Source organism: Stomoxys calcitrans, chromosome 4 (assembly GCF_963082655.1).
Source record: "Stomoxys calcitrans chromosome 4, idStoCalc2.1, whole genome shotgun sequence".
Lineage (NCBI taxonomy): Eukaryota > Metazoa > Arthropoda > Insecta > Diptera > Muscidae > Stomoxys > Stomoxys calcitrans.
In genome coordinates, this window is record NC_081555.1 from 130,828,532 (window position 1) to 130,849,352 (window position 20,821).

Below are 20,821 nucleotides of genomic sequence, written 5' to 3' on the forward strand. Positions count from 1 at the left end.
GACACCTTGGACCAAATTCTTATAACAGATGTGTACTCAACTTTCAAACACCTTTCATTTTATTTTTCATTATTCATTATTTTCATTTTCATTATATTTTTTCAAAAACAAAGAAATAAATTATTATGTCACATTTGTCCTCTACTTTTAAATACCTTTGTTTGATACCCATATTGCCCAAAGCGGTAAAAGTGTCCTGTTGGGTGGTGTCTTTGGGGGTGAGATACCCCCCGACACTTAGGGTGTTATTTTTATGCCAAGTTCGTACTCTACTCAGAAATACCTTTCATTTGATACCCATAGTGTCCCAATCAGTAAATATGTCCTGCTGGGGAGTTATGGGGGTGGGCGCCGCCGGATACCTATGTCAGATTTGTATGCTACTTTTAAATACCTTGCACTTGATTCCCATATTGCCCAAAACGGTGAAAGATGCCTGTTGTACTCTTCCATACATTTCTACTCTTAAATATCTCTCGTTTGATATCCATATTGTTCCAATCGGTAAACATGTCCGTTCGGGTGGGATTTAGGATGGGGCGTCCCCCCAGGATATTTGACCCCAATTATTTATTATTTATACCAATTTCGTGTTTTTGGGGTACCATAAGGTGGCTTACAAAATTTCGTTAAAATCGGTGCACCCATCTCCGAGATCAAGCGTTTTTGAAAATTGGGATAAAGGAAGGGTACGCCCCATCCCCCTCCCCACCCCCTTCAACGCTACAAAGTACTAGATCGTCGTTATTCATAGAGGATTTTGACATCTCCGTCCGTCTGTTTGTTTAAATTACTTTATATCGATCTCCTGATAAGAAATCTTGAGTTCATAGTTCTATTTTTGCCCCGATTTAAATGAACATTCGTGGCGAGTTTGGATAAAGCGATTTCCCGATTCATGTGTTTGAGCCCAAAAATGCGCTTTTACTACCCATTTTCGCCGTTACAGTAAGTTGCATATACTCCTCAACTTCTGAGATTGGTCCAGATCTGACCATATTTGCATGCAGCTGTCACTTAGGCGTGTTTTCTATTTGAATTTCCGCATTTCCTACGCACAATATACGAAATTTGGAAGAGATCCCTTAACAATCATACCAGTTAAAGTTAATATCTGAACTTATGCCCTTTTTACTGAAAATTTAAGCAGTGAGACCCCTTACATCAGTATTTGGCTCCTTGACATCCGCTGTATTATTCTGCACTTTTAATGGCACCCGGTTGTACGTACCTGTCTAAGCCGGTGGAGTCCTTCGTCGGTAAGGGCGGCCGCCTCATTATACGACACACTACACTACTACTACTGTATTTATCTTGGAAGCCACCGTAGTGCAGAGATTATCATGTCCGCCTATGACGCTGAACGACTGGGTTCGAATCCTGATGAGATCATCAGAAAAAAATTTTCAGCGGTGGTTATTACTTCCTAATGCACAATCCCATGGCAGCAAGATCTACGTACCTAGTTGACCCGGTACGGAGATTGACAAGGGTTGCCGAGGAGACCCCTAATCATTGAGCTAAAACTTCAATTGGACAGCTCTCAGTGATATGTGAGAAGTTTGCCACTGTTCCTTAATGGTATGTTCATGGGCAAAAAATGTTCATGCCAAAAATTGAGTTTAGCCTACCAAGAGGATAAAAACCTACAAATTTTAGTTGGTACCTAACAAAAATTACCCTTTCTAGAGGACTCAGAAATCTCTTGACGAAAGCGAGTAGTTATTGCTACAATAAAATGTAATGTTTTAAGTTTGAAAATGTTAAAAGAAATTTGTTTATATTCTTTAAAAAAAGTAATACTCAAGCGCCCCCAATCAAAGGCCTTATAAGAATAAATTTAGTTTCTGAAACCTGTCTCTGTTTGTTCATTACATTCATGCAGATATTGGCACGCATTTGTACATAAACACGCATGTATGTACATTCCCCCCCTCAATTGTTGACAAACATGCATATGATTACGTTCAGCTAATGGCATCCTAGCACAAGGACAACAGCAACAGTTTGCTCTTACGAATATACGACTTAATAATGAAGAATCTACTCTAGGCAGACCTGCTGCGACAATCAAAATGGGAGTAGAGGGTGGGCTAAGTATATTAGAAAGTGGCAAAATGTTGTACCCTTAATAGCTCTGATCGCCTGTTCGAAGTAGTTGCCATAAATGCGCTTATTTGGCATTGTTAGATAGTCAGCCAGCCAGTCAGTCAATCGAAGGATAGATACCCTACTATAATAGAATTCAACTTGAATAACACAATTCTTGAGCTAATGTTGAATGAAGGTATAGTTGCAGTAATTACAGTTTCATAAATGGAGATGTGAGGAATTAAACGAATTTCTTGTGTTGATGAGTAGGGTGATTGAAGGAGAAATTTCACCCTAAATGACTAAATGACGCCATGCATTCAAATGGACGATTTTTTAAGAGCTATAGTAGAGTTTTTCAAGGAACAAACACATAAAATTCAGAAAAAATGCATGAAATCTTTATTCGAATCGATAGTTCGGTCCATATAATTTAATATTTGAAGATTTTTTTCATGCTAATGTTGTCCGTGACTGCACCTCAAATGGTCCATACGCTTAGTGTAATTTTGGAATACTCATTGCAACATTTCGGCCGATATTTCACGAATAAATGCTTCAATGTTGTCTTCCAATGCGTTAAATGCAGCTGGCTTGGCTGTATGGACATGAGCTTTAACATAGTCCCACAAAAAATAGTCTAAAGGTGTTAAATCGCACGATCTAGGCGGCCAACTGACCGGTCCCGAACGTGAAATAAAATGGCCACCAAACTCGCCTCTCAATATGTCCATTGTTACGCGTGCTGTGTGGCATGTGGCACTGTCTTGTTGAAACCACATGTCATGCTAGTCAACCTCTTGCCTTTTTGGGGGAAACAATTTTTGGAATCTTCTCACGTTAGCGCTCACCATTCCCAGTTACGTTACGATTCGCATCATCTCTGAAGAAGTACGGTCCAATGATGCCACCAGCCTATAAACCGCACCAAAGCCCATAAACCGCAAAGGTGGATATCATCACACGATAGCGCTCACCATGCACAGTTATGTTGCGATACGCATGATCTTTGAAGAAGTACGGTCCAATGATGCCACCAGCCTGTAAACCGTACCAAAGCCCATAAATCGACAATTCTACTTATTTACCATGTCATTGAGCCAAAAATGGGTTTGGTCGTAAAATGGATGACCTTGGATGGAAGACCACGCATTTTGATAATAAAAGTCAATAATTTGGAAGCGTTTTTTCGTTGATCTTCACTCCAAAATCAACAATTCTGCTTATTTCTGGATTAAAGGTCTGGCTTATATACAAAATGTGGAATCATCGAAAATTGTTCGGAAAATGTTTTATACCCAAGATATCTGCAAAATTATAAATAACCAGCTTTTGGATATAAATGGGTAAATAACCGGGTATTTACCCAATTTACCGGGTAAATACCTTTTTGGTATTTACCCATCGCCCATCTCTAAACATAAACAGATATAGCTGCCATATAAACCAATCTGGGATCTTGACTTCTTAAGCCTCTAGAGGGCGCAATGCTTCTCCAATTTGGCAGAAATTTTGTACCACGGCTTCTCTATATATGGATCTATAGCTTGCTACAGCTCCCATATAAACCGATCTCCCGATTTTGCTTCTTGAGCCCCTACAAGGCGCAATTCCTAACCTAATGGACTGAAATATTACACAATGACTTCTACAATGTTCAGCATTTAATTCATTTATGGTCCGAATCGGACTACAACTTGATATAGCTCCAATAGCATAACAGTTCTTAATCATTATTCTTTGTTTGCCTTTGTTGAACTCGAAAAATGCGATCCATGGTGGAGGGTATATAACATTCGGCCCGGCCGAACTTAGCACGCTCTTACTTGTTATATTAGCATTGGCACCTATAAAACATTTGTAGCATTCAGCGTTTATTTGTTGGTTTATATAACTCGTTATATTACAATTGAGCGCCATTATCTTTTTATAATTTATTGTTATTCACTACTGGTAACAGCACTGAATTTATTTCATTGCATTGAAACTTGGCATAACTCCTATGCCGTATGGTTCTTTTATTAGCTATGCTTGGTCAATTGTGAATGATTTAACAGCATTCACAATCATACAACACTCTATCAGCTGTGCTGCTTTCGGTAAATGTTGCACATTGTGACCAAAGATTTTAGGAATTTTACAAGTTATACAAACAGCTTGGTCTTCTTTTCTAATAAACAAAGACCGTATACGACCAAGACATACGGTCTGTTTGGTCTTCCTAATATCGTAAATGTGGCATAGATTAGATTCAAGCAAGTTGGCTTGCGGAATGCAGCATTTTTATCAATTCCTCTGTGTTCCTTCGTAAATAGAAAATTAATTTGCAAATTATTACGAAGCTACGCTCAATTGTGTTGAACAAGTTTGTAAAATATACATATAAACAATTTCTTTATCTTTTGGCACCATTACTTGCGGTATGATGTTTACATTTTGCAATTTCACCATTAAAATAAAAAATAGGCCTTTAAACTTGCTACAAATGGTGCCAAAAGATAAAGAAAATATATATATTACAAACTTTTTCAACACAATTGAGCGTAGTTTCGTAATAATTTGCGATATTAGGAAGACCAAGAAGACCGAATGTGTTGGTCGTATACGGTCTTTGATTTTTATTAACTTCTGATAACAGCACTGACTTCATTTCATTGCAATGAAACTTGGCATAACTCGTATGCCGGTATGGTTCTTGTATTAGCTATGATTGACCAATTGTGAATGCTTTAACAGCATTCACAATCTTACAACACTCTATCAGCTGTGCTGCTTATGGTAAATGATTCACACTGTGACAAACACCATATGATCACATTGCTCAGTTAAAATTATTGCCTCTGTGCTGTTTTATGTGTTAAGAAAATTATTTGCAAATGTAAAGAAAAAAAATTATAAAGCCGGTTGGCCTACGTTATGCTTACTCAAACGTTATACTTGCAAATGATGAATGAATTTGTGATAATAATACTGCCATAATTGTCCATACTATTTGAGAAAAGAAGAACAAATATATTGTATGTGAAGTGTGATATGTACAAATATAAAGTGTTAATAAATAGAAGTGGTGCCATCGATAAATAATGCTTATCAGCAAACGTGACGTCCAACCTGTACTAAGTTGTCAAATTCCAACCAGAGCATGTTAGATCGACATATATTTAATTAATAATCATTTGCATGAAAGGGAATATTAATGTAGATGGAAGGGTACATATGTACATATATTGTTTGATAATAACATATGATTAAGATACCACCCGCAGCGTGAAATAATGATATGTCATGCTAGCTCTGAAGAGGTAGAAGTATTTGTTTTATACTAGATTTGTATTCATAAAACTTTCAATGACATTTTAAAGAAAAACAGGACAACATTTCCATGAAATTTTCTCTAAAGACAAAATTTCCATGAAATTTTCTCTATAGACAAAATTTCCAAGAAATTTTCTTTTAAGACAAAATTTCCATGAAATTTTCTTTTAAGACAAAATTTCCATGAAATTTTCTCTAAAGACAAAATTTCCATGAAATTTTCTCTAAAGACAAAATTTCCATGAAATTTTCCCTAAAGACAAAATTTCCATGAAATTTTCCCTAAAGACAAAATTTTCATGAAATTTTCTCTAAAGACAAAATTTCCATGAAATTTTCTCTAAAGACAAAATTTCCATTAAATTTTCTCTAAAGACAAAATTTCCATGAAATTTTCTCTAAAGACAAAATTTCCATTAAATTTTCTCTAAAGACAAAATTTCCATGAAATTTTCTCTAAAGACAAAATTTCCATAAAATTTTCTCTAAAGACAAAATTTACATGAAATTTTCTCTAAAGACAAAAGTTTCAATGAAATTTTCTCTAAAGACAAAATTTCCATGAAATTTTCTCTAAAGACAAAATTTCCATGAAATTTTCTCTAAAGACAAAATTTCCATGAAATTTTCTCTAAAGACAAAATTTCCATGAAATTTTTTCTAAAGACAGAATGCCCATGAAATTTTCTCTAAAGGCAAAATTACCATGAAATTTTCTCTAAAGACAAAATTTCCATGAAATTTTCCCTAAAGACAAAATTTCCATAAAATTTTCTCTAAAGACAAAATTTCCATGAAATTTTCTCTAAAGACAAAATTTCCATGAAATTTTCTCTAAAGACAAAATTTCCATGAAATTTTCTCTAAAGACAAAATTTCCATGAAATTTTCTCTAAAGACAAAATTTCCATGAAATTTTCTCTAAAGACAAAATTTCCATGAAATTTTCTCTAAAGACAAAATTTCCATGAAATTTTCTCTAAAGACAAAATGAAATGAAATTTTTTCTAAAGACAGAATGTCCATGAAATTTTCTCTAAAGACAAAGTTTCCATGAAATTTTCTCTAAAGACAAAGTTTCCATGAAATTTTCTCTAAAGGCAAAATTTCCATGAAATTTTCTCTAAAGACAAAATTTCCATGAAATTTTCTCTAAAGACAAAATTTCCATGAAATTTTCTCTAAAGACAAAATTTCCATGAAATTTTCCCTAAAGACAAAATTTCCATGAAATTTTCCCTAAAGACAAAATTTTCATGAAATTTTCTCTAAAGACAAAATTTCCATGAAATTTTCTCTAAAGACAAAATTTCCATTAAATTTTCTCTAAAGACAAAATTTCCATGAAATTTTCTCTAAAGACAAAATTTCCATTAAATTTTCTCTAAAGACAAAATTTCCATGAAATTTTCTCTAAAGACAAAATTTCCATAAAATTTTCTCTAAAGACAAAATTTACATGAAATTTTCTCTAAAGACAAAAGTTTCAATGAAATTTTCTCTAAAGACAAAATTTCCATGAAATTTTCTCTAAAGACAAAATTTCCATGAAATTTTCTCTAAAGACAAAATTTCCATGAAATTTTCTCTAAAGACAAAATTTCCATGAAATTTTTTCTAAAGACAGAATGCCCATGAAATTTTCTCTAAAGACAAAGTTTCCATGAAATTTTCTCTAAAGGCAAAATTACCATGAAATTTTCTCTAAAGACAAAATTTCCATGAAATTTTCCCTAAAGACAAAATTTCCATAAAATTTTCTCTAAAGACAAAATTTCCATGAAATTTTCTCTAAAGACAAAATTTCCATGAAATTTTCTCTAAAGACAAAATTTCCATGAAATTTTCTCTAAAGACAAAATTTCCATGAAATTTTCTCTAAAGACAAAATTTCCATGAAATTTTCTCTAAAGACAAAATTTCCATGAAATTTTCTCTAAAGACAAAATTTCCATGAAATTTTCTCTAAAGACAAAATGAAATGAAATTTTTTCTAAAGACAGAATGTCCATGAAATTTTCTCTAAAGACAAAGTTTCCATGAAATTTTCTCTAAAGGCAAAATTTCCATGAAATTTTCTCTAAAGACAAAATTTCCATGAAATTTTCTCTAAGGACAAAATTTCCATGAAATTTTCCCTAAAGACAAAATTTTCATGAAATTTTCTCTAAAGACAAAATTTCCATGAAATTTTCTCTAAAGACAAAATTTCCATGAAATTTTCTCTAAAGACAAAATTTCCATGAAATTTTCTCTAAAGACAATATTTCCATTAAATTTTCTCTAAAGACAAAATTTCCATTAAATTTTCTCTAAAGACAAAATTTCCATTAAATTTTCTCTAAAGACAAAATTTCCATGAAATTTTCTCTAAAGACAAAATTTACATGAAATTTTCTCTAAAGACAAAAGTTTCAATGAAATTTTCTCTAAAGACAAAATTTCCATGAAATTTTCTCTAAAGACAAAATTTCCATGAAATTTTCTCTAAAGACAAAATTTCCATGAAATTTTCTCTAAAGACAAAGTTTCCATGAAATTTTCTCTAAAGACAAAGTTTCCATGAAATTTTCTCTAAAGGCAAAATTACCATGAAATTTTCTCTAAAGACAAAATTTCCATGAAATTTTCCCTAAAGACAAAATTTCCATAAAATTTTCTCTAAAGACAAAATTTCCATGAAATTTTCTCTAAAGACAAAATTTCCATGAAATTTTCTCTAAAGACAAAATTTCCATGAAATTTTCTCTAAAGACAAAATTTCCATGAAATTTTCTCTAAAGACAAAATTTACATGAAATTTTCTCTAAAGACAAAATTTACATGAAATTTTCTCTAAAGACAAAATTTCCATGAAATTTTCTCTAAGGACAAAATTTCCATGAAATTTTCCCTAAAGACAAAATTTTCATGAAATTTTCTCTAAAGACAAAATTTCCATGAAATTTTCTCTAAAGACAAAATTTCCATGAAATTTTCCCTAAAGACAAAATTTCCATAAAATTTTCTCTAAAGACAAAATTTCCATGAAATTTTCTCTAAAGACAAAATTTCCATGAAATTTTCTCTAAAGACAAAATTTCCATGAAATTTTCTCTAAAGACAAAATTTCCATGAAATTTTCTCTAAAGACAAAATTTCCATGAAATTTTCTCTAAAGACAAAATTTCCATGAAATTTTCTCTAAAGACAAAATTTCCATGAAATTTTTTCTAAAGACAGAATGTCCATGAAATTTTCTCTAAAGACAAAATTTCCATGAAATTTTCTCTAAAGACAAAATTTCCATGAAATTTTCTCTAAAGACAAAATTTCCATGAAATTTTCTCTAAAGACAAAATTTTCATGAAATTTTCTCTAAAGACAAAATTTCCATGAAATTTTCTCTAAAGACAAAATTTCCATGAAATTTTCCCTAAAGACAAAATTTCCATGAAATTTTCTCTGAAGACAAAATTTACATGAAATTTTCTCTAAAGACAAAATTTCCATGAAATTTTCTCTAAGGACAAAATTTCCATGAAATTTTCCCTAAAGACAAAATTTTCATGAAATTTTCTTTAAAGACAAAATTTTCATGAAATTTTCTCTAAAGACAAAATTTCCATGAAATTTTCCCTAAAGACAAAATTTTCATGAAATTTTCTCTAAAGACAAAATTTCCATGAAATTTTCTCTAAAGACAAAATTTCCATGAAATTTTCTCTAAAGACAAAATTTCCATGAAATTTTCTCTAAAGACAAAATTTCCATGAAATTTTCTCTAAAGACAAAATTTCCATGAAATTTTCTCTAAGGACAAAATTTCCATGAAATTTTCCCTAAAGACAAAATTTTCATGAAATTTTCTCTAAAGACAAAATTTCCATGAAATTTTCTCTAAAGACAAAATTTCCATGAAATTTTCCCTAAAGACAAAATTTCCATAAAATTTTCTCTAAAGACAAAATTTCCATGAAATTTTCTCTAAAGACAAAATTTCCATTAAATTTTCTCTAAAGACAAAATTTCCATTAAATTTTCTCTAAAGACAAAATTTCCATGAAATTTTCTCTAAAGACAAAATTTACATGAAATTTTCTCTAAAGACAAAAGTTTCAATGAAATTTTCTCTAAAGACAAAATTTCCATGAAATTTTCTCTAAAGACAAAATTTCCATGAAATTTTCTCTAAAGACAAAATTTCCATGAAATTTTCTCTAAAGACAAAGTTTCCATGAAATTTTCTCTAAAGACAAAGTTTCCATGAAATTTTCTCTAAAGGCAAAATTACCATGAAATTTTCTCTAAAGACAAAATTTCCATGAAATTTTCCCTAAAGACAAAATTTCCATAAAATTTTCTCTAAAGACAAAATTTCCATGAAATTTTCTCTAAAGACAAAATTTCCATGAAATTTTCTCTAAAGACAAAATGAAATGAAATTTTCTCTAAAGACAAAGTTTCCATGAAATTTTCTCTAAAGACAAAGTTTCCATGAAATTTTCTCTAAAGGCAAAATTTCCATGAAATTTTCTCTAAAGGCAAAATTTCCATGAAATTTTCTCTAAAGACAAAATTTCCATGAAATTTTCTCTAAGGACAAAATTTCCATGAAATTTTCCCTAAAGACAAAATTTTCATGAAATTTTCTCTAAAGACAAAATTTCCATGAAATTTTCTCTAAAGACAAAATTTCCATGAAATTTTCTCTAAAGACAAAATTTCCATGAAATTTTCTCTAAAGACAAAATTTCCATGAAATTTTCTCTAAAGACAAAATTTCCATGAAATTTTCTCTAAAGACAAAATTTCCATGAAATTTTTTCTAAAGACAGAATGTCCATGAAATTTTCTCTAAAGACAAAGTTTCCATGAAATTTTCTCTAAAGGCAAAATTACCATGAAATTTTCTCTAAAGACAAAATTTCCATGAAATTTTCCCTAAAGACAAAATTTCCATAAAATTTTCTCTAAAGACAAAATTTCCATGAAATTTTCTCTAAAGACAAAATTTCCATGAAATTTTCTCTAAAGACAAAATTTCCATGAAATTTTCTCTAAAGACAAAATGAAATGAAATTTTCTCTAAAGACAAAGTTTCCATGAAATTTTCTCTAAAGACAAAGTTTCCATGAAATTTTCTCTAAAGGCAAAATTTCCATGAAATTTTCTCTAAAGGCAAAATTTCCATGAAATTTTCTCTAAAGACAAAATTTCCATGAAATTTTCTCTAAGGACAAAATTTCCATGAAATTTTCCCTAAAGACAAAATTTTCATGAAATTTTCTCTAAAGACAAAATTTCCATGAAATTTTCTCTAAAGACAAAATTTCCATGAAATTTTCTCTAAAGACAAAATTTCCATGAAATTTTCTCTAAAGACAAAATTTCCATGAAATTTTCTCTAAAGACAAAATTTCCATGAAATTTTCTCTAAAGACAAAATTTCCATGAAATTTTCTCTAAAGACAAAATTTCCATGAAATTTTCTCTAAAGACAAAATTTCCATGAAATTTTTTCTAAAGACAGAATGTCCATGAAATTTTCTCTAAAGACAAAGTTTCCATGAAATTTTCTCTAAAGGCAAAATTACCATGAAATTTTCTCTAAAGACAAAATTTCCATGAAATTTTCTAAAGACAAAATTTCCATGAAATTTTCCCTAAAGACAAAATTTCCATAAAATTTTCTCTAAAGACAAAATTTCCATGAAATTTTCTCTAAAGACAAAATTTTCACGAAAATTTCTCTAAAGACAAAATTTCCATGAAATTTTCTCTAAAGTTTGCTTAAAGTCGAAATTTACAAGAAATTTTCTCGGAAGACTAAATGAAATCTCTGAATACAGATAAGAATTGCTTCTTCCAAGAGTTCAAGAAGTCATCAATGGTCGTTCTAACAAAATGGTGCATTAAAAAGTGTATATTAGGAATTATGAGGCCTTCATAAACTTCCTTATCTTCTTATGGTGTTTTCGGTTGTGCAAACAAGTGTAGCATTTTTCGACATGTTGAACTCAAATCGAAATTTTGTGTTCGTTTGTTCAAAAACAAACTATAAACAGTATTCGTTGGTAATGGTATTGCCTACAGAGAGTGAAAAAATGTTGCATTTCTTACACGGTGCTATGGAGAAAAAGTGCAACTTAAGGACCATACAACAGGTTCAAAGAACATGTAGTCTTGGCATAGGCGAAACGATGAGGACCACGCCCACTAGGGCACTGGATACTATTCTAGATATCGGACCCATTGACATACCGATTAAGTTTGAGGCAACCATTGCGGCTATGAGACTTAAGACGATGGGAGAATGGATTGAGGATGGGAGCTGATCATTATACCATCTCGGTATAATGGAGGCGGCGATAGGAAACCTGGAAGAAAGAGAAGAGGTTTCAGATCTGATACCTCAGATGAACCTTGAGGTCGAGTGCAAGGCACTGTTGCCAGCGGCACAGTCTTGGATTGACGGAACCCTAGTATTTCGTCATCTGGAAGATCATGTTACAAGGATGGATCAAAGCTAGAAGACAGAGTGGGCCTGGGGTCTATATTGAAAACCCAGGGACTAAGATCTGTTTTAGACCGCCTGAATATAATACGGTCCTATAGGCGGAGATCCGGACGATCATGGAATGCGTGAGGTGGTGAGGTGCTAACGCGGGGACATCGAGTATGATCATCCTTCAGACAGTGTTACAAACGGAACGAATGAACGAGTACATTCCCATCCTATGGCGGTGGGAATAAAAAAAGTTAGCATTAAAAAAATACCACAAACTAAAATCTTACACCAAACGGCGCCAGGCTCGAGGCAACAGACACTACACTACAGCACTTAAATTGTTTGACAATATGTTAAGCCATAAACAAATATCCATCTTTTGTATTAATCACAAATTATTACAATTTTATCATAAACAAAGTCCCGACATTTATGATCAATGATTTTGTTTCTTTTTTTGAGTGTAACTTTTATATTCTTATTTTTTCAAAACTTAAGTGAACCCACATATACCCCCTTGATCCGGTTTCCGAATTTACCAAAATAATTTTGCATATCTCTTCCAACCCACAGCAATATCTAGTTGTAAAATTTTATTATGAACTATAATTAGGCCACGGTTTCCATGGACGATAAATGACCTTACTTTATGACTGTGCCGTTATCACTCCTTCAGACATTCATTCATTTGATTGAACTTATTTTCATTCGCCATTAGAAAAAGCAACATTCACTGACCTTTCTTTTTTGTTTTTTTGGTTTGTATGGTTTCCTTATTCACTTCGTTCAACACTAAGTTTGAACAACTGTTAGTATCCCATGAATTCGTCAAATGGGTGATTTTCAGGCAATTATCTAAAAATCATTACCATTGAACATTCACTTTTTTGTTAGGTTACAAAAACATTTATGAAACGGTTGAATGAACCCTATATGGATTTCTTAAACAAAAGTCGATTTATGTTCATATGGCGAAGAACATAACAATAAAATGTGTTGGTACCCTGTATGCATTACAACGTCTTTCAAACTTCGTTTCAAGCCGTTTCGAGCATTGCTTTATGTGGCAATGGTAATTAATGTGGCCGCAAGTTGATTTCTGTTACCTTGCTCATGGAATAACATATTTTTATACCCACCACCATAGCATGTCGAAATCACGATCAGCCGCTTGCAATTTTGCACAGATACTTAATATTGATGTAGGTCGTTGAGGATTGCAAATGGGCCATATCCGTTCAAATTTAGATATAGCTTCCTTATAAACCGATCTCCCAATTAGACTTCTTGACCCCCTCGAAGCCGCAATTTTTGTCCAATTTGGCTGAAATTTTATTTTAGTGTTCTGTTATGACTTCCAACAACTGTACCAAGTACGGTGCGAATCGGTCTATAACCTGATATAGCTTCCATATAAACCGATCTCCCAATTTGATTTCTTGATCCCCTAGAAGTCGCAGTTTTTGACTGAAATTTTGCATGTAGGGTTCTGTTGTGACTTCCAACAACTGTGCCAAGTACAGTCCGAATCGATCTATAACCTGATATAGCTCCCATATAAACCGATCTCATGATTTGATTTCTTGAGTCCTTCCGGGCCGCAATTTTTGTCCAATTGTGTTGAAATTGAGCATGTAGTGTATTGTTATGACTTCCAGAAACTGTGCCTAATACGGCTCAATACGGTCTTTAACCCGATATAACTCCCATATAAATCGATCTGCCCATAAATAGCTGTAAGAAATGTTTGTTAATACAGCAGTCCTATGTTTTCTGAAACAGCAGTAATGTCTGCTTTCCTATTTTCAGACAAAAACCGCTTTTTTAGCAAACATTTTTGCTGCTTTGAGTAACAAATTTGGTTGAGTATAGCTTGATATGCCCCCATATAGACCGATCTGCCGGTTTAAGGTCTTAGGCTCATAAAAGCCACATTTATTATCCGATTTTGCTGAAATTTGAGACAGTGAGTTGTGTTAGGCCCTTCTACAGATTTTTTCTAATTGGCCTAGATCGGTCCTGATTTGGATATAGTTGCTATATAGTCCGATCTCTCGATCGGACATTTATTTTCCGATTTCGCCGAAATTTGGGACAGTGCGATGTGTTAGACCCTTGTACATCTTTTTCAATTTGGCCCAGATCGGTCCTAATTTGGATAAAGCTGTCATATAGTTTGATCTCTTGATATAAGGTCTTGGGCTCATAAAGACTCATTTATTGTCCGATTTCGTTGAAATTTAGGACATAGAGTTGTGTTAGGACCCTCGATATCCTTCTTGAAGATGGCCCAGATCGGTCTAGATTTGGATATAGCTGCATTTAAATATCGCTCTTTCGATTTAAGGTCTAAGACCCCAAAAAAAAGCCACATTTATTATCCGATTTTGCTAAAATTAGGGACAGACAGTTGTGTTAGGCCAGTCGATATCCTTCTTCAGTTTAACCCAGATCGGTGCAGATTTGGATATAACTGTCATATATACCAATCTCTCGATTTAAGGTCTTGGGCCCATAAATGCGCATGTTTTGCCCGATTTCGCAGAAATTTGGGAGAGTGAGTTGTGTTAGGCCTATCCATATGCTTCTTGAAGACGGCCCTGATGGGTTCAGATTTGGATATAGCTGCCATATAGTTCCATCTCTCGATTTAAGGTCTTGGGCCCATAAAAGGCGCATTTATTGTCCGATTTCGTTGAAATTTGGGACAGTGAGTTTTGTTAGGTCCCTCGATATCCTTCTTGAAGACGGCACAGTTCAGTACAGATTTGGATATAGCTCCCATATAGACCGATCTTTGAGTTAAGCCCCCATAAAAGACGTATTTATTATCCGATTGCGCAGAAATCTGACAAAGTGACTTCTGTTAGGCTTTTATATTTAGATTTATATTTGGATATAGCCGCCAAAAATACCAATATTTAACTGTGACTTGTTTTTATTAGACGACTCAATGTCCGTGCCGAATTTGGTCCATATTTCGATATAGCTGCTATGGGTGGAAAGATAATGCATTTTTCACCATATTATGACGAAAGGTGGTTCACATGTATACCCAAGGTGGGAAGTACCTAAGGTTTGGACCGGCCGAATTTAATGACTTTTTATTTATTTTCAATTTGAATTTTCGTTTTCAGAAAATTACAATTTTTCCCCGATCTCCCCACTATGCAACGCAATTTGTTTGAATTCCAAATAAGTTAATAATAAGCAAAATTTTATCAAAATCGGTTCAGATTTAGAGATAACTCTCTTATATAACTTTCAGGCCACCGTGGTTCAGAGGTTAGTATGTCCGCCTATGATGCCGAATCTCAGCGTGAACATTAGTAATGTTCTCAGCGTGAACATTAGTAACATTTTTAGCGGTGATTAGCCCCTTTCTAATGCTGGCTATGTTAAAACTTCATTAAGCTTAAACTTGAACTTGACTGAACTCATCGATATAAGAAGTTTGCCCCTGTTGCTTAGTGGTATGTTCTTTGGCAAAATTTGCATTTTTTACAGTTTTTACATCTTTATAAAATTTCGCACGGGGTATTTTTTATTGAAGTCTCAATGAAAAATTTACCCGAGGTATTTCATTTGATGTCGCATTACAAATACAACAAATATTGCCCATGAACATTTCACTAAGGGAAAGGGGCAAACTTCTCACATATCAATGAGTGCAGTCAGATTCAAGTGTAAGCTTCAGTCTGATTCAAGTTCATAGCCGAGAAGTTTTTACATGGCATAGTACCTCTCAAATGTTACCAGCATTAGGAGGGAAAAACCACCGCTGAAAATTTTTTTCTGATGGTCCCGCCAGGATTCGAACCCAGGCGTTCAGCTTCGTAGGCGGACATGCTAACCTCTGCGCTACAGGGCCTCATCGCATTACGTGTGTAAAATGTCATCAACATCGGGTTAGATTTAAATAAGTATATGTTGCTGCCATATACCATATCTTTCACCTTCCGGCACTGTATGGCTATGAGCACCACACGGGCTGGAACAATGAGGTTCGATCTGGTAGCGTCCACAGGTTGCGGATAGTAGAATTTTCAGTAAGGAGTAGCTGCAATGACTGCCGCTTACTATCAGTGGTATCGAGCCGAGAGTCTCAATGATAGGCTTCGCGGCACTGGCTCTTGCACAAATACTGAGAGCCTATGATGCTCGCTATGACAAGGCGAGTTATTGGCGCCTTTAAATAACCAAGGTCCATTTTATTCCCGCGGCGATCGGTACTTTGGACCGGAACGAGTTTGTTCACCTAAAGGAGCTTGACGAGGAGCTCTACATATATGTACTTTTATGGCTGTAGTAGCCGAAATTTTGGTCCTATCTATACAAAATCTTGCCCGAGGTGTCTTAGTCTACGTCTTAATCCGGGCTGCGGAGTCGAGTTTTTGAGGCCGGAGTTGAAGTCGGAGTCGGACTATTGTGCCGGAGTCAGAGTTTGGTTCGGAGTGGAGCACGTTAGCCCCGACTCCGAACCGCTCTCCGACTACGGTTTAATACTACTAGTCGAGGGCTAGACTCCGCAGCTATGGTCTTAATACGTGTGCAAAACTCCATCCCATATATATATTTCATCGGAAATGATCTTTTATGCCTGTAATAGTCACGATTTTGATCCGATCTTTACAAAATTTTGAGGTTTTATCTGATATCTCAATAGGCAGGCAAGTCTAAAATCGACAGATTTAGACATAGGTTTCATATATGTACATCTGTATGTATAATGTCCATTTAATGTGCTCTCTTATCTTAAGAAAATCTGATTTTTTCGGAAAAGAAAAAAAAAATATGGGAATCATTTGTGAATTGAAAAACCAGATTCAGTTCAGGAGCAAAATTTTAAGTGATATGTTGTGTCCGTATAGTGATTAAAATTTAAGGATAACTACGTCCTTGTCTTATTCCGTGACTTAAATTTAAAATGCTTCAAGAAAAAACTTTTTTTTAATATTTTTTGTTTGTGTGTGATATGGCAACAATTATGTGATTTGTTTGACAATGCTACATCATATGCTGAGTTTATGATGTCTATACAAATGTTTACGATACTACTATGCCTTCATTAATCTGCGATGTCTTAGGCAAATATTTATGTAATTAAAACACTACTGATTTTTTGCGGCTTAAATTGCGTAGTGAAGTATAAATGTGTGCCTTTTTTGTTTTACTTATATAGGTACGAGTACTTATACATTTTTTTTAACTTTTTGTTTTGGCCATGCTTTTTTTTTTTGATAAATGCACCACTACCTGACGTTAATGAATAATAATAAGATAAACAAGCGAAGAATGAGCAAAACAGAAATAATTAAAACAAATGTACATACATACATACATACAAACACATAAACGTTTACGTAAACCAGTATGCAAAATTTGTTTGCTCTGTAATTATGTGTGAATAATAATAAAAATAAATAAAAGCGCAAACTATACAACAACACCAAAAAGAAACTGAAAACGAAATTCCCCAATTCAATAGAATTTTTTCATTTTCATATACTGACTCACCATTACTCAGGCATACGACCAACTTTAGCTAAAACTATACCACGATGCTTTCAAATATGTGCAGCAAAAAGGTGTTTGTCAAATATTAACAAATTGAACATATTATAATTTTTATACCCACCGCCGAAAGATGGGGGTATATTCATTTTGTCATTACGTTTGCAACACATCGAAATATCCATTTTCGACCCTATAAAGTATATATATTCTTGATCAGCGTAAAAATCTAGGACGATGTAGACATGTCCGTCCGTCTGTCTGTTGAAATCACGCTACAGTCTTTAAAAATAGAGATATTAAGCTGAAACTTTTCACAGATTCTGTTTTTTGTCAATAAGCAGGTTAAGTTCCAAGATAGGCTATATCGGACTATATCTTGATATAACCCCCATATAGACCGATCCGCCCATTTAGGGTCTTAGGCCAATAAAAGCCACATTTATTATCCGATTTTGATGAAATTTGGGGTGGTGAGATATAGGCCCTTCGACATCCTTCGTTAATTTGGCCCGGATCGGTTCAGATTTGGATATAGCTGCCATATAGACCGATCCCCCGATTTAGGGTCTTAGGCCCATAAAAGCTACATTTATTATCCGATTTCGCTAAGACTTGGGACAGTGAGTTGTCTTAGGTCCTTCAACATCCTTCTTTAATTTGGCCTTAATCGGACCAGTTTTGGATATAGCTGCCATATAGACGTGCCAATTATGGCCCAAAATCTGATATAGCTCCCATATAAACCGATCTCCCGATTTGACTTCTTGAGCCTCTAAAGGTCGAAATTTCTCTCCGATTTGGTTGAAATTTTGTACTATGGGGTCCTCTATGCATTTAGAGAATGTATCAAGTATGGTTTGAATCGGTCTAAAACCTCATATAGCTCCCATATAAACCGATTTCGCGATTTTGCTTCTTTAGCCTCTAGAGGGCGTAATTCTATACGATTTAGCTGAAATTTTACACAATCACTGTATCTATAACCTTTGACAAACATGCCAAAAATGGTCTGAATCCGTCTATAACCTGGTGTAGCTCCCATATATGCCGATCTCCTGATTTTACTTCTTGAGCTTCTAAAGGACGTAATTCTTATCCGATTTTGCTGAAATTTTGCACAATGACTTCACTAATGACCTCCAACTTACGTGCCAAGTATGGTTTAAACCGGCCCAAATGAGCCTCTAAAGGGCGAAATTTCTATCCGATTTGGTTGAAATTTTGTACTATGACGTCCTCTATGACATTTAGTGGATGTTCCAAGTATGGTTCGAATCGGTCTAAAACCTCATATAGCTACCATATAAACCGATTTCGCGATTTTACTTCTTTAGCCTCTAGAGGGCGTAATTCTATCCGATTGTGCGGAAATTTGGCGCAGTAACTGTATCTTTGACCTTTAGCAAACATGCTAAAAATCGTCTGCATTGATCCATAACCTGATATAACTCCCATATAAACCGATTTCCCGATTTAACTTCTTGAGCCTCTAGAGGGCGTAATTGTTATCCTATTCCGCTGAAATATGGCATTGGACTTCATTTACGCCCTCTTATATACGTGCCAAATATGGTCTGAATAGGTCTGTAACCTGATAAAGCTCCTATGCAATCCGATCTCCCCAATTTATTTCTTAAGACCCCTACACTCAGAGAAATTTGTTTGTAAAAACAGCAAAAATGTTTGCTGTAACAGCAGAACGTCTGCTGAAAATGAGACAGCAGTAATTTGTTGCTGAAGCAGCAAACATTTTCTGCTGTTTTCAAATAGTAAACAGTAAAAAAACAGCTCAAAAATGTCATAAAAATTTTATATTCCATCTTATCGTTTAATTTTACAAGCATTTTCGTTTAGTTGCTTTCCAATACTTTACAATATGCAAATTTTTGAACGAATTTTTATAACTGCAGACAATATAGTCATTCCGTTTGCAACACATTGAAATATCAATTTCCGCCCCTACAAAGTATATATATTTCGGATCGTCGTAAAATTCTAAGACGATTTAACGATGTCCGTGCGTCTGTCCGTCCGTCTGTTGTAATCACTCTACTGCATTGGGTTGAAATTTGCCACAGATACGTATTTTTGATGCACGCTGGTTAAGTTCTTGAACGGACCAAATCGGACCATATTTGGATATAGCTGCTATATAGATCGATTTGCCGATAAAGGGTCTGAAGCCCATAAATGCTTAATTTTTGCCCGCTTTCGCTGAAACTTTAAACACGGTGTAGTTTTAGGCCTCCCAATATCTAACCCAAATATAGATCAGAGCGGACTATATTTAGATATAGCTGCCATATAGACCGATCTGCCAATAAAGGGTCTGAAGCCCATACCAGCTTTAATTATTACCCGATTTCACTGAAATTTGAAAAAAGTGAGTTATTGCCTGCCGACGTCCGATCCAAATATGAGTCAGATTGGACTATATTTGGATGTAGCTGTCTTATAGACCGAACTTCTAATTTTGGGTCTTAATCCCATAAAAAGCAGATTTCTTGCCTGATTTCGCTGAAACTGTTACTTGTATATGAATTTTCGGGACCTGAACAAAATTTGATCGAGACCAGACCCTACTTAGATATAGCTACGGATAAAGTAATAAAGCTATAATAAAATAGGATAATTATTATATCCTTGTTTATATTTATACAGGGTTATTGATTCAAATGAGAAAAAAGGGTGGAAGTAATCTAAATGTCAATCCATTAATTTTCGATATAACTGCCTTTTGCCTTTCTTCAGAGCATCTATACTGGCATATACGTTTCCAACACATCGAAATATCCATATTGAAAGTGTTGGGCTTTGTATCAAGAAGTTTTCACAGACGGTAGAGTTTGACCCCCCCGATGGATATAGGGTACTCCATTTTTTGATGTCCGATGGGGGAGAAAACCCTTCCCCTAACCCAATTTTTTCAAAAACGCCAGATCTCGCAGATGGGTGGACCGATTAAAGTGAAATTTGTTTTGAACACTAATGGTAACTCAAAAATACGAAATTGGTATAAAACTTTGGGCTCAAATAATCTGCGGGCCCTGAACGCCCGACCCCAAAACCCACCCAAACGAACATGTTTACCGATTGGGACAATATGGGTATCAAATGAAAGATATTTAAGAGCAGAATATCAACTTGATATAACAGTTTGACCCCAAGTGTCGGGGGGCTCAGCCTCAAAAACCGCCCAAACTTGTCACAGTTTACCGAGTGGGGCAATATGGGTGTCAAATGAAAGGTGATTGGAAGAAGAATACGAAACTTATATAAAAAATTGGGTTTACGATTCAGGGGGCAACGCCACCCCAAAAATCACCCTCAAACGGACATGAAGGCCGATCGAGACAGTATAGGGTTCAAACGAAAGGTTCTTGAGAGTAGAATACGAAACTTATATAA

The 20,821-nt window shown here is 34.2% G+C and overlaps 2 protein-coding genes across 3 annotated transcripts in view; one reads left to right on the forward strand and one right to left on the reverse strand.

The window, feature by feature from the left end:
* LOC131997388 (general odorant-binding protein 28a-like) overlaps positions 1-20,821 on the reverse strand; it is a 91,721-nt gene that overhangs the window by 18,328 nt on the left and 52,572 nt on the right. The gene's annotated exons all lie outside the window — the stretch shown is intronic.
* Positions 5,217-20,821, forward strand: part of LOC106086461 (apoptosis-inducing factor 3) — a 42,077-nt gene continuing 26,472 nt past the window's right edge. Inside the window, exon 1 of one of the 2 annotated variants that reach the window (XM_059368349.1) lies at positions 5,217-5,235. In XM_059368349.1, coding sequence (XP_059224332.1) covers positions 5,234-5,235 — 2 coding nt within the window. In that variant the 5' untranslated portion in view covers positions 5,217-5,233. Of the gene's footprint in view, positions 5,236-5,361; positions 5,394-20,821 lie in introns of those variants that run through there. The other variant, XM_059368348.1, reaches the window with a different exon arrangement.